The sequence below is a fragment of the Budorcas taxicolor genome, chromosome 5 (assembly GCF_023091745.1).
Source record: "Budorcas taxicolor isolate Tak-1 chromosome 5, Takin1.1, whole genome shotgun sequence".
Classification (NCBI taxonomy): domain Eukaryota; kingdom Metazoa; phylum Chordata; class Mammalia; order Artiodactyla; family Bovidae; genus Budorcas; species Budorcas taxicolor.
In genome coordinates this window covers 122,434,679-122,450,037 of record NC_068914.1, presented here as the reverse complement: position 1 = coordinate 122,450,037, position 15,359 = coordinate 122,434,679, and the positions used below count along the sequence as shown (strand labels likewise).

Sequence of the window (15,359 nt, the reverse complement as noted above, 5' to 3'; positions counted from 1 at the left end):
AGACACTGGGGTGAAAGACATATGGCCACTGAATCTCAGCTCTGCCACTCAGATAACCTTGGACAATTAAGTTGATCTCTCTAAGTCTGTTCTCTCATAAGGATTTTTTTTTTTTAAGAAATACATGTGAGAATATATACTATGTAATTTTCACCAATAAACAATAACTGACACTTACTGAGCACTTTCGATGTGCCAGGCAGAAATACATGGCATCAAATTTGTCTTCTGCTATAGAAACTTACCTGCACAAGTGCATAAAAGATTTTCAGAATCTGTTTCTGTATTAATACAGAATAATGTGAGGAATCAGGAAGGAGCTGCATGATTTGTTGCTGAATACGAGGCAGAAATATTTGCATTGCTGCTATAAGAGGTTCTCTTTCCTCTGCTTTCTTATATCTACATGAGCAAAGACAAAACAAGAGAACAATAATTTCTCCCCCCACAAAAGAGCTATAAGCAATGAATGAAAAACAGTATTTCTAAACTATATAAAACTAAAACAATAACTTTCCAAACACTGTATTACATTTCACTTTGGATTGTTAGAATAAACCTGAGACAGACTTTAAAAGAGCACATCCCTGTTTCAGGCAGAATACCTAAAATCTTTTGAGAAAGAGTTGGACTAATTCAAAATAATCAAAAACAGCTTTGCAACTTTTCTAAATCAATTTTTCTAGTACTTAGATTAATTTTCATCATACCACAATTCTTGCCACAAAATACAGGCTGATATGCCAGCTTAAATAGATATTCCTATTGTATAACAAATAATGGTGGAAAAAACAGTTGTCTCTACCGTATATTGAGAAGTTAAAATAGTTTATGAATGTATGTGCTCTTAGATCACTTTAATAGGTATAAGTCTAAAATATCCTCTAAAAATCACTTTAAAAGGAGGACTACCAAACTCTGTGTGCAGGAGCAGCAGTTCGAAACTAGAAAGCAATGCTATTGAACGTGACACTACTCCCACACTTCCCAAGCAATTCTTATAGAAATGAAACTCAGCAAAGAAATGTGAACATTTTCTACCTTGCATCCAAAAAGGTAAATGTTTGGTCTACTTAATAATGGGCTCACTTGAAGACAAATGTTAAGGTACCTCTCCATCAAAATTTCCAAGAAAAGCTGTTAAATAAATGGTCCTCTGAAACTAACAAATAAGTTTGAGAAGCACTGCCTGAAAGATTAACACATTAGCAGATTAAAGAGTCTTTGAAAAACTGTAGTAAATTACCACATTTGTGTTTAATCCAACATTTCCCAAACTAACCTGATTCTGCACAACACCCACAGCAGACCCCTCTATGCAATGTAATTCTTTCTAAGTAACACAAGGCTGGTATCTTCAGCCAATAGAAATCAACTTACTCATATGTCTTCACCAGTTGATACAGACATAACAAACTGCCAAGCCAGCTTCCACTGCTCTGTGATTGCAAGTAATAGTCTATCTTGTCGACTACCGCTGGCCAGTGACCAGGGAAATCGTATTTAATGATGGCACGGAGACACATTGTTAACTGGACTCTATAAGGTGGGGGGAAAAAAGTCCACAATCTAAGTAGTTATAAATATCAGGCTTCAAAGACCTCTAGTACTGTACACAAAAGCACTTTGATTCCTATTTATCTACATTATATAGTTATTTATCTAGGGTGATAAGAAAAAGAGTGGTCCTATTAAAAAAAACACCTCCTCAGTAACTCAAACTTAACGAAAATAAACAGAATGAGTGATTGCCTAAAATGTATCAAATCTTTCAAATGGTCTTATCCTAAAGATAAGCTTTGTAAAAAAAATAAAAAATTAATAAATTCATAAAAAAGTCTCCAGAAAACAAAAGACAATGAATCAACCCCAGCTCTTATAAAATTTCCCACCTTGTCATATTTTGTATTTTGGTTATCATATCCTACAGGGAAACAAAATAAAAAGTATTTTATTATTTCAACTAGACAAACTTAACCTAAAAATGGTCACAGTAAGTAAAATGGAAGCCTACATAACAGTGGGAAGCATCTCCGTGAGCCAAAGTCTGGAATCAGTCATCAGCAATTCCAGCCATGCAGTATTTTGCACCTATCAAAGCTTCCTTAGATCCTAAATTTTATACAAAGTACCAAGTACTAGCTGGAAATTCCTGAAGGGGAATGTTAAGCGCTATTTCCAAAGAAACATAGGAAAAAATCAACAGGCAAGACATTAAACAGAAAAAAAAAAAAAGAAATATCTTCAATAAAACCACAAAGTTAAGTGATAAAAGATGTGATCTCATAACACTTAGGTCAGTAATCATTTCCTCAACTGGATCCCAGTCACAACTGAAAAGAAAGTGAGGGAAAAAAATTTCTCTCCTACAAACTCTCAGTGTGTCCTTACATGGTCACTTGCAAATGGTCAGAAAGTGAATCAAGCTAAATTAGGATTCCACTATGCCAAGAAAAAGATACGTATTCAGTTCAACAGCCAATAACCTGAATTCACTGAAATGAAACAAACAAAATAATGCCTTTTCCTTGTGTCTCCAAATCTATCTGCAAAATATCCTTTGCAGTACTTTTAAATAAACTTTGAGAATATTTATTTAAGAGTGGTTACAGTTAAGCCTTCAGGACATAAAAGAAGTAAAGCCACAAAGAACTGTCTCATAATAAAGATAAAGATAACCTCCTATGCCACCAGCAGCTGTTCCTAAACAACCAACAGATCGTATCTGTATTCAATAAAAATGAAAAGTTTCATTTTTTTAATGTCATCTTCAGGTTGACTGTCTTAATCCTTTCCCATTCCAAGCCAAGCAAAGGATGTCTATGAACAGCCACCCTTTCATACATTACTGTGTAGAAGCATTGCTTGCAAGATTCAGAGAGATTTAAAATGTAAAGATTTTGCCAAGAAATGGACACATGATGGTACCACAGGGAAGCCAGTGCCAGACGGGCATGTGGGCAACTAACAAGAATAAAGACTATTTTCTTTCATCAGTACAACTCCTTTCTCCTCTTAATGAAACAACTGCACAAGGAGGAGTTCAATGCTTGTCACACTCAGGGATAAAGTTATATCTAATCTCTTGAAGTTAATTTCATTTCCCTACCTCGGATTCATCTGTTTCCCTCCTGCCTTTTCTAAAGAAACCTAATCACTCTCTTATGTTGAAAAGAATTTGTTTTTCCTGTTTTAAGACTGCATAATTTTTTTGACTCTATAGTTGTGCTATCCAATAAGGGCAGCCACCAGTTATATAATTAAATTAAAAATTCAGTTCCTCAGGTACACTAGCCATATTTCAAGTACTCCACTGGCTTCTATGCCACATGACTAAGGATCAGACAGTATGGATACAGAAGATTTCCATCACCGTAGAAAGTCGACTGGACTCTACAGCAGCTAATCTAAATTTAAAAAACCAGAGATACTTCTAGTTTATACTTTCTCCATTCTATCTTCTTCAAAGGAACAGATGCTCAGCTCACAAAAATGAATAAAAAGATAGGTAGAATATTACAAAAGTGCTAAGTTAAAACCCCCAGAAGTCAATTTCCCTGTATCAGGGAAAAGAAAAGCAAATAGTGAAAAGTCAAAGGCTTTAACTGAGAATATAGGTTATCTACATACAGGGATCTACACAACAATTGTAGTTACATGTTTGCTTTAACTTTTTTTGTGGCTACTGATAGCAACTAAATCCTTTCCAAAATATTCTTAGGCAGGGACTTTCTGGTGGTCCAGGGGTTAAGATTCCTCCTTTCCCACTGCAGGGGGCATGGGTTTGATCCTTGGTTGGGGAACTAAGATCCCACATGCCACATGATGCAGCCAAAAAAATAACTCTCTCTCTCTGTATATATATATATAAAAGCAAAGAATTACAAACGCAAAAGCAAAGAATTACAAACGCAAAAACAAATAATTAAAACTGTATGGAGTGACCATCTTCATTACTTTGTATCTCTTTTAAAAAACAAAGTTGAGGCTGATGATTAAACTAATTTCCCCCATCCACATAGTCTGTGTTTCCCACAAAGCACACAGATATAGTATAATGTACCTCACTAAATCTGGAGACCGAATTATTCCTTCCACAATATTATCACGTATTTGCTGGCGATCGTTTTCATGAATATTGAATGGAAATATTGCTTCTCCGGGCGGAGGTTCTCGGTCCGGCCAGTACTGTGTCACCATGTTCTTCAAGTAAATGGCAGCTAAATTAGAGGAAAAATAAAAGCTAATGTAGCAGTAGTGAAAAGATGGCTTTCATTTAGCCTTGCACAGCACGAAAGGCTAAACCCTTCAATGCTAAATATGACACCCAGCAAAAATGGAAAATCTTATAAATAGCCAAATAGAGAAGGGAAAATGAATAAAAATTTAAAGTTTCTCTTTAGCTAGTAAAGTAAATCTAAGCAGAAAACATCTCATTAAATAAAGCTCCAGAGTTTACATGACAGAAAAATGACCTAGGAACTCAAGTATGTACCTATATACTAAATACAAAATGGTCTAAATGCAACTCTACTAAAAAATTTTCAGATCATGAGCGTCATACTGTTCATAATGTGCAATACTGAACTGACAACAGGTGAAATTCTACAGCCCTTCACATAGATTGCCTTTTCTGTCTTTCTTTCACTGAGTATTATTATCCCACACTACCATTTTGAAATTTGTATGCTTTTTATAGTATTGGTAATTATTATCTAACCCTTCGGAAATACTTGCCACTTGCAAATATAACAATAGAGAAAAGAACATTAGCTTTCAAATATTTTTGGAAAATCTCGGGAAATCTCTTCTCTGTTTATTTCTATCAAAGTACAATCATCAATGATTTGGTTCCTATTTTTTTTAATTACCTTCAACATTTAACAGGGAGAAGGCAATGGCACCCCACTCCAGTACTCTTGCCTGGAAAATCCCATGCATGGAGGAGCCTGGTAGGCTGTGGTCCATGGGGTCGCTAAGAGTCGGACACGACTGAGCGTCTTCACTTTCACTTTTCACTTTCATGCATTAGAGAAGGACATGGCAACCCACTCCAGTGTTTTTGCCTGGAGAATCCCAGGGACGGGGGAGCCTGGTGGGCTGCCGTCTATGGGGTCACACAGAGTCAGACACGACTGAAGCAACAGCAGCAGCAACATTTAACAAAAGACTTCTGAAAGAAGCTAATATACTGCTACAGAGTTCTGACAGGGAATGCAAAGCTTTCTCGCTAACCCAGCTGAGCACTGGGAATACATATGTTTTTATAATGTCATATTCTTACCTATACATAAAATATAAAAATAAAGAGAGATGACCTGCAAAGCATTATAACTGTCTTCCCTTAAGTTTCCCCTCTCCCTTCTTCCCCATTCCTCCCTTCATCTCAATTTTAACATAAGCTAAACTGGCTCATAAAAGCATTATACCACAAAGACTAAACCAAAACATTTTCTACATTGGCTGTAATACAACAGAAATCCAGTGAAATTATGAACCTGATATCCTATAAGCTCCTCTTTCATTAGTTTTGATTCAACAAAGGTCTGAAAAACACAATTTCACCTAAGACTTTCATTTTTTAGAATAAAAACAAAAATTATTTGAGACATTGAAAGAAAGAGGGAAAGGGAGAAAGCGGGGGGCAGGTGAGGGGGTGGGAAGGGAGAGAAAAGAGAAGGGAGGGAGGCAGGAGAGAGAGAGAAATGTGTCTATGTGTGAGAGTTTGGGTTTTTGTCTTTTTTTAAGTCAGACCACACAGGCTCTGGACTAAGTACCATCATTTACCCCAGTATACTTATTTTATTATGTAACCATCATTGGCAATAAAAATACACAAACTGTTGGAAAAAATGAATAAATGATCTAAGAATATGGTCCAACCTGTCAGCAGTTCAGACTGATTTCATGAGATTAATCTTTGCAAAAAGAAAAATCACAATGCCATTTTAATCCCTACAGAACTAGTCTTGAAAATAAAAAGCAACTTTCAGACAGCAAAGATACAGACATGGTAAAATCATGGACCTATTCATAATTTATTCATTAAATGCTATTAATTTTATAACTAAAAATATTTTTATTCTGGGACACCACAAGAAATGGACTGTATAAAAGACACTGACAAACTGTATAGGTTGCAAGAAACATGCAGTTAGTTAAAATAAAACTGAACTTAATGTAATAATTTGAAAACAGAATATTAATTATGCTTATAATCATGGATTACTAAAGATAATAAAGGGAAGATACCAAAAATAACTGAAACTCTACCAATAATCTAAAAATATCCCTTTAATCATTTAATTCAAATGTCTATCTAACCATATGCCAGAGCTAAGTAAAAACAAATACCTTAATTCATTCATAAAGAAATTATTAAAAAAAAAAAGAAATTAAGTATTAAAATTTGTTTTTCTGCAAAAATAACTTCAGCATCTTAAGTTTGAAATTAACTTTAAACCATACACGCATTTCTCCCCTTTTGAAACACAATGAATCATCACGTACGCTCTATGTTCTGGACCCAGAGCCACCACCACCACAGAGATCAACTGGGTTCTATAATATCAAAGTGGAAAGGATGCAATCAAACTTAGTGAAGCGGAATGCTATGCTTTTTGAGTCGATATTTCTAAGTTTTCCTATTTTTCATAGTAATCTGGGAGCCCTTCTCCCCTTCTCTCTCTTGTTATTAATCTGTTAAAGGCTAAGAAATAAGATAATGAAGTGTGTAAATTATATCTAAAACAAGATTAAATAGATTCTGAGTAAGAGCCATAGAGTTTCATACAAATAAGACACATGAATTTTAACAAAAGAGAATCTTGAAGTGCTTCTGGACTAATCAAGCAACTTCCTATTAATTTCTAGATTCTGTAATCTGAAACACTGAAGTTACCACCTTGATAATGCTACTAAGCTTACCAATCAAAAGGGAAGCAGTGGAGCAAACATCCAAATTTATCTTGTTTAGCTTGCCAATATCAAAATATTACATTTATTTCCTATTTCTTACCAGTAAAGTAATAAGGACCCTCACTAACAAGCTTTATTGATAATAGCAAGAATATTAATTGCCCACAAGCAAAAAAAAAACAAAAACTGAATATTTCACAGAACCATATCTTTCCACTTAATATTATAGCATAACTTTTACAAACAGGCTGATTTTTAAAAATCAAAGATCACAACATTCTGTTTTAAATGTCATGCTAAAATGACAAATTGTCTGAGGGTCACCATGATTCTTGGGGTACCTTTGTATTCTAATAATAGGTTAAACAGAAGAGAAAATTTATAAATGGCACTTAAATTTAGGACAGTTATAATGTAGACTTCTACACAGTATATACACAGACTGTATAATAAAATGGATGCTCTAAAGTAAAAAGTTGTCCTAATGAATTAGGACATGATCAACAACCAAGAGAAACTCTGTCCTGTGGCTAACAGATTTAAAATCTACATAAATTATAAATAAAAACTGCTTTTAAATGCTAATTACATTTTATATTAAAACTTAATTACCTAAGTTATTAAGATTCAAAGTTGTATAGAACTGGTGAGGATATGGGAAACCCAGCATTCTAATGCACCATTGATAGAAAAAGTAAGCAAATGCAACTTGGTGATAAGATTCAAAATTGTAAAAGTTAATACTGTTAATATCATTAACCTAGCATTTCCATTTGTTTCATCCTGTGAAACTATCTCCACTAGTGTCCAGAGATATGTGTTCAAAGATGTCCATTTTAGTGTTGCCTCTAACAAAAACAATAAAAAGGGGCAATAAGGGGCAATAATTCAAAGAAATACAGAAAGAGAGGATGGGACAAACTGAGAGTAGCACTGAAATATATACATTACCATGTATAAAGCAGATAGCTAGTGGGAAGCTGCCGTATAACACAGGAAGCTCAGCCCAGCGCTCTGTAGAAGGGTGCACCGTAGAAGGGTCGGATGGTAAAGGGGTGGGAAGGAGGTTCAAGAGAATATATGTATACTTACAGTTGACTCATGTTATTGTACAACAGAAACCAACACAACATTGTAAAGCAATTATCCTCCAAACAAAAATAAATGTTTTTTAAAAAAGAATATATAGAGGAATGGGAGTATGGAAATCTCAGAAATATACTCTTTTAAAAAAAAAAGAAATACTAAATAATTGTACAAAGAATGAAGTATATGTATGTGCACTGATATGGAATGATCTCCCAAGGGTATATGGTTAAATGAAAAAAAAAAGGAAATTACAAAATAGCATGTGTAGTACAAACAGATTTTTATTACTTTTTAAAATCAGCATATCTACAGAAAAAGAATTAGAGAACCAGGCACCAAAGTTGATAGTAGCTATCTCTCGGGGTAGGTTCAAGAGCAATCTAATAATATAAATTTTGTTTTTTTGAAACAGTTGTATGTCATATAAATAAGACTTATTAATTCAATAAACTGCTTTAAGATCCTTAAAAATACTATTTCTATTGCAAAGCTTTATAGCAAATTCATAATGGCCCTATAAACACTTAGGTTATTAAAGTAAGTTCCATTTAGCAAAATGTGGTTTCAAAACAGCCCTATTTTATGAAACAAACATTAAACTGAGAATTGTGATTTCAAAAAACTTACACTGAAGTCTCATAAACCTTATTAAAGTAAAAATAATGCCAGCATGAATGTTTTTCCATAGTTCCTTCATAAGAAACTTATCTTTTCCATAAGATAATTTAACCACAAAGGGATCGTTTAGGAAATCATACATATTTTTCCAAAATTTAATGATTCCCTACTTTATTCTGTTACGTTCAAGTAAAACTACTTTTATCAGCATGTAGCGTATAATTCCATTTCTATAAAATTGTTCATCTATCCTTCTATCTGAACACATGCACAGAGTAATGGACACCTAATGTTAATGATGGGTCATTTCTGAGTAATGAATGTAGGTTAATTTTTTTACTTTTTTCTGTGTATTTTTCTATATTGCCAAATTTATTTATGAGTGTATATCACATAATTTTTAAAAAGTCTCTTCAATCATATAAATTAGCTACTGTCATTTTATCCCCGTCACTTGAAATTATTTTCTTTCCAGGACTCTTCATGCTCCATTTTTAACCTTCTGGTTTCTGATGACCAGTTCATTTAAAAAAGGAAGAAGAACAATAAAAAAAAATCAAGGAACTACCCTAAGATCCACAGACCCAAAAGCAAGGTTCACATTTATAACAAAAGTTCTGCTTCCCATCATGCGGTTAGGAACACCTGTGCAAACCTTCCCCCTCCACGATCTGACACATGGAATGGAGCCAAATTCATATGTTAATTCATGATGTTAATCTACGGGTGTAAACGCAAGGCCACCAGGAATCATTAAAAATTAGGGAGATAAAGCTATTAAAACTGAATAAGCTAAGAGGAAAAATGCCAAAGTTATAGAGAAAAGGAACTGTATTAATAGCTAGAAGGGAGAAGAGGACAGAAAAAGCTATGAGAGATTTAAGAGCTCCATATGAACCTCTAAATTTCCAGGGAAAAAGACAGTCAGTTTTCAAGCCATGAGAAATACCTCATGTATGTTTCCTATGTTTTCAAAGAAAGCAGATATTTAGAAATGAAATAAAACTCTAGCTCTAGTTTTACCCATAAATAATCTTAGACAGGACTGAAAAAACCAACTCACCTGCCTGGCGCACTGGGAATTCCACATGCTCAGACACTATAATCCGAAGTAGACTGGGGGCAAAATTGATAATCTTGTAAGACTGAAATTACAAAGAAATATTTTATTAAAAATAGGGCAATACAAGTGAATAACTGTCAGCACCTATGAATACATTCCTGTCCAAACAAAAGAAAAACTTTTAAAGGAAAAGAAACTCACCAAAGCAAAATAAAGATTACCACAATACAAAAAAAATTACTTAGAATAAATCGATGAATAAAAGAGTAAGAACACTTTCATGTTTTTTTAGATATATATTGTCAAAATGTTCTCCAGAAAGGGTATAGCAATTTATGCTTCCCACAGTAGATTATATGTGTGCCCATCTATCTAATATAGAGATTAGCATTATCATTCCTTCAAAATTTTTAATCCTTATTCATATTTTAAATTACACTTATTCTAGCTTGAATTTTTTTCCTGTCGGTTGGCTATTTGTTTTCTTCCAGAAATCCTTTATTCCCCTCACTCTTCTGTAAAAGGAATATTTGTTTTACTCTTAATAAATTCTAGGAGCTATTTTATGAATTTAAAACTTCAAATTTTTATTTGATTCATACTCATACATTGTGCTCAGTCGCTAAGACATGTCTGACTCTTTGCAACCCCATAGACTGTAGCCTGCCAGGCTCCTCTGTTAATGCAGTTTTCCAGGCGAGTGACTTATACAAGTGTTTCTTTCCAGCTTATTTGTGCTTCAATTATGTTAGTACTTTTGATGAAAAGAAAACATGGGCTACAGAAAATAGAAGATCCAACAGAGAAAATGAACAATGGCTCTGCATAAGCCAGTCCAGATTGCAACAGTGTATGTACCTCAACAGACAGGGTTGAGAGCTCTGTCACCAGCTGCCCTCTGCTGCCAGAGCATCTTTTAAACTTAGCAGTGCCCAAATGAGCCTGCACTGATGAAGTGCCTACTGCCTGGGCCATTTCTCCCCATAGACATGTTTTACTCTGACCTACTCCTGAGTTTGGCCATGGACTATAGATGAAAAAAAAACAAAGAGAGAGAGAGCAAGCAGCCTATTCCTTCTGCCCATATTCCCTCCAGATGTCTAGTACCTGGACCACATTACAGGCCTGCCACATTCCCAGAGCTTACACTTGGCCATGCCTGCTGACATTCCCAGAAAAGACTCATAAATTCTCAGTGAGACTAAGCCAGATGATGTCACAAGGAGTCTGTTCTGCTTACTTCCTCCCTAGAACCTGGATCTATGGTGGCATCCCTTGCAGTGCACCACTAGGTTTATGCACACTACTCCTTTTTTTTAATTTATCACCTTTCCTATTATTTATAATAACATTCATTGAGCGAAATGTTTAACCAAAAAAATGGAGAAAATTGGCATATTTAAAATATTGACTCTTTTCATATTCATTGGAAGGACTGAAGCTGAAGCTCCTATACTTTGGCCACCTGATAAGAGCCTCAAGAGACTCACTGGAAAAGACTGAAGAAGGTAAAAGGAGAAAAGGGTGGCAGAGAATGACATGGTCAGATGGCATCACCGACTCAATGGACATGAATTTGGGCAACTCTGGGAGACAGTGAAGGACAGGAAGCCTGGCATGCTGCAGTCCTTGGGGTCACAAAGAGTCAGATACAACTTAGTGGTTTCAATTATAGATAAAGAATTTACTTCATATACAAAAATTTAAGATTCTGCAGTTTATAGAGGATGAAAGGAACAACAATTACAAGATAATTCAAAAATTTACTCTTGTTGTTCAGTCACTAAAATAACTGAGGGACCCTAATCCCCTGTGGTAGGTTACCCACTGGTTTATCCAACAAAGAAGGATGTTACAGTGGTTGTAAACAAAGCATACAAAATGCGACATTAAAACCATATTTATTAAAAGGTTATGCGACATTATACTTTGGTCTTCTACTTACAATTCAAAAGAATACTTAGAGCATATTACAATCCAAAGCATTATATTATACTAAACATAAATGCTAAATGAGTGATACAGCAATAATCTACTTTTAGAAGTTGCAGAGGTAGTTGTGGTCTGTAATGAGTTGGGTGGATATGGGGCAGGGCAGAGTTAGGTTGGTATGGACTTGGATTGAAATATCAGGAACAAAGGGGCTTCCCAGGCGGCACTAGTGGTGAAGAACCAACCTGCCAATGCAGGAGACCTAAAAGACACTGTTTTGATCCCTGGGAAGATCCCCTGGAGGAGGGCATGGCAACCCACTCCAGTACTCTTGCCTGGAGAATCCCATGGACAAAGGAGCCTGGTGGGTTACAGTCCATAGGGTGGCAAAGAGTTGGACAGGACTGAGCCAACTAAGCATGCACACACCATGAAGAAAAGGGTATGGGGTCCTAAATATCTCTTGCAGTTCCGCAGGTTTTCCACCTTCCCTTTCCACTTCTATAAAGTCAGCTGCGCTTAACATACTGATGACTCAGAAACAACACTAGCATAGGCTAACAGAGGCAGAGCAGTACAACAAGAGAGAAAAGATATGATCCCTGTCCACACTATCAAAATAACATCTGGCCACATTGTGAAGAGAAGGGGGTCATAAACAGGCCAACTCCCCTGTTCATACTAGCAGAATGCAAGTTCAGCTCTTGCTTTGTTCCTCCTAACCAACCCCTGGATTACTACTCTTCCAACTAAGCAACACGCAGTACTTTTACTCTGCAAAGCCTGGGACAGGTACTGACCTTAACTTTCCCCTATTCTGAGAGAGAGTCCTTTTCTCTTTGAAGCACTAATACACTCCCTTTAGGCATCAGTTGAACTCAACCTTCTCTCCAGAGTCAGTTATTTTCACTCTCTCATCCTGGATTGACACTTAACTCCACCCAGATTTCCCATTAAAACAATCCCTTTCAAAGATTCACAAGAGATATCTGCACTTCAAAGTCAATTCCATCCAGGGAAAACCTAGGACACACTTACTTAAGACAGTCATTCTCACACTTTAGGAAGCACAGAATCACCTAGCTAGTTAATTAAAACACAACTGGGCCCCATCCCCAGAGGTTCTAATTCCTTAAGTCTAGAGTGAAGCCCCATAATGTGCATTTCCAACAAGTTCCTAAATGATGTTGACGTTGCTCATTCTGGGCAGCACTTTGGGAACCACTAATTCAGGTGTATTCCTTTACATTTTAAGGATTACTGCAACCTCAAACCTGTCACTTTATCCTAGGGGTAGACCTTAATTCAGACTTTGTAGTGATCAGTTTATGATTCATTCTTAGAGGTGAGCAGAAAAATACAACCTAGAGTTTGGGATCATTAAATTTGCCAACGTCGGTGATATCGCTGGAACAAGGTCAAAGCTAGTTAGCAAGAATAAAGGAAAGGGGATAAAAGAAAGTCTCACACATTTTACCGTTTTTTTTAAAAAACCTCTACAAACTCTTACTATTCGGCGTGGCTTTCGCAAAGCACCACCACCATAAAAACTGCCTATTATTCCCAAAGTACTCTTCCGGCAACATTTCCCCAGCGCTCCAACAAACTCTGCCACTCAGTGTAAACGGTCCTGCCAAACCCCACAGAAGCAGGCGAATGGACAGGGTTTCTCACAGCAACACCTAAAAAGGTCTGGGTCTGCAGAAAAAAAGAACTCAGATTTGAATTTTAAGTGAATTTTCCCACCAACTCGGCGTACTTAAGGAAAAGAAATCACATCCCGAAAACACTAGCAAAGCTTGCTAAAGCTTCTTTCTGCGGACCAGGCGAGCTGAACAAACTGCACCGGGAAGAAAAACGACAGGAGAAGATGCAAAGGTGGCCAACAGGTGCGTGAGCCGTTGAGAAAAGATCCGGGGAGTACGGGACCACCGGACGCGGGGGCGGGGGCGGGGGTGGAACCGGCCGAGACACACGTTGAGGTCCGCGGTCCGGGGTCCCGGGTCGGGGCCCGGGTGGGGGTGGAGATCAGGGGCGCCGAAGAGGGAGAGCCCGGCGAGGCGGCGGAGGGCCCGCTCCTCACCTGATTGAGTTCATTCTCGGCCGCAATCCGCAGCTTCGGGTCGATGGTGCCCTTCAGCGCCTGGATGATCCGGTTGAGGTCCATCTCCCCAGGTGGGGGCTCCGCGGCCCCCGGACCAGTAGGCCAGACTGCCGCTTTAGTTTTTCTTTGGATCCTCTCAGCCTCCTCCTCCGCGACCCCTGAACTACCTCACTCCTCACCCCCCGCCACCGTCGCCACCTGCAGCCACTTGCTGCGCCACTCTGACTCCGCGCCCCTTGTCCTCCCTTTCTACCCCCCACAACTCGCTCTCCATTCACCCTTTTACGACAGCCGGTGGGAGGCGGGAGAAGTAAGAAGAGGAAACGGCGCCTCCTTTACGGCGGCCTCTTCCCCCGGGCATGCTGCTATGGCCGCCCCCTCTAGCGGCCACCATGCTGCTGTACGGAAAGTGGTCTCGGCTTCTTTCCAGCAGGGAAACTGGCTCACTAGCTCCAACAGGCGGTCGTCGTGCTGCCCTACGGAAAAGAACTTCCTGCCATTTCCCATTGGGAGAATCAAGCTCACACGGTGTCTCTTTACAGTTGCTTCCAAATTAAGCATATATGGATGGAATGGCACTTTTTATTAGTCTGAAAATTCTTTGGGTATTACAACTGAGATCATCTGCGTGCGTGCTAAGTCGCTTCAGTCGTGTCCGACTCTGTGCGACCCTATGGACTGTACCCACAAGGCTCCTCTGTCCATTGGGATTCTCCAGGCAAGAATACTGGCGTGGGTTGCCACGCCCTCCTCCAAGGGAATCTTCCCTACCCAGGGATTGAACCCTCATCTCCTATGTCTCCTACATTGGCAGGCGGGTTCTTTACCACTAGTGCAAAGCTGTCTCTGTGGGAGCCATCATTCGTTCATTCAGTTACTCATATCCTAAATGTTTTTTAAACATGTATTTTTCAGCCAGAGTACCAAGATACTTAGGTACCACATTATAACAAAATTAATTCAATGCAGGTTACTATGAAGGAACTCACAGTGTGATAAAAAGACAAATATAAACAAAAATATATAAAGTAACTGTTCCAGATCAGAGAAACTATATGCCTAAATTTTCTGAAAAATTTCCAAGTCTTCTCAGAAAAGTAGTGAAAGGCAAGAAACGGCATGCTGTCTCCACCCACTGTGGCCATATCCAGCCCCTAAATTTCAATGGCATAAAAATATTAAGGAACTAGTTGTTCCTGAGGTTACTCTCAAAAAGTTTAATTACACTTGTAAAGATGATTGTGGGCAAAATACATGTGAAGAGGTGTGATCTTTCCCAGAGCAGATAATTGAAAGAGAATGGTTCAGTTCACTGGGTTCAATCAAGAAGGTAGAAATTTTGTTGTAGAAAACTTAGCAGCCTGATCACTCTCCCCTCTACAGGGGCTGTAAATGGGATCATGTCCTTCAGCTAGGTGCAAAAGTGCCTAATATGTCTCTGGTTGCTTCCAGTTTTGCCCATTCTCTGAATTTCCATAGAGTAGTGTTTCTTACAGATTAATACTGTCATGTTCCTTCCTTGATGATTTCTCATCAATATCAAGATAAAATACAAACTACGAACTCCTTACCAACTCAAGGTTTTATGAAACATAGTGCCTTTCATCTTCACACTATTTCCTTATCCTACTTTCT

At 37.6% G+C, this 15,359-nt stretch overlaps 1 protein-coding gene across 1 annotated transcript in view; it reads right to left on the bottom strand.

The window, feature by feature from the left end:
- The window catches only part of IPO8 (importin 8), a 66,889-nt gene extending 53,060 nt beyond the window's left edge, over positions 1-13,829 (bottom strand). The window contains exons 1-5 of the mRNA XM_052640168.1: positions 13,704-13,829; positions 9,689-9,770; positions 4,064-4,220; positions 1,381-1,539; positions 246-402 (exon numbers count right to left, since the gene is read on the bottom strand). Of these exons, the coding sequence (XP_052496128.1) occupies positions 246-402; positions 1,381-1,539; positions 4,064-4,220; positions 9,689-9,770; positions 13,704-13,787 (639 nt within the window). The 5' untranslated portion in view covers positions 13,788-13,829. The remainder of the gene's footprint in view (positions 1-245; positions 403-1,380; positions 1,540-4,063; positions 4,221-9,688; positions 9,771-13,703) is intronic.
- Between the last annotated feature and the right edge of the window lie 1,530 nt (positions 13,830-15,359).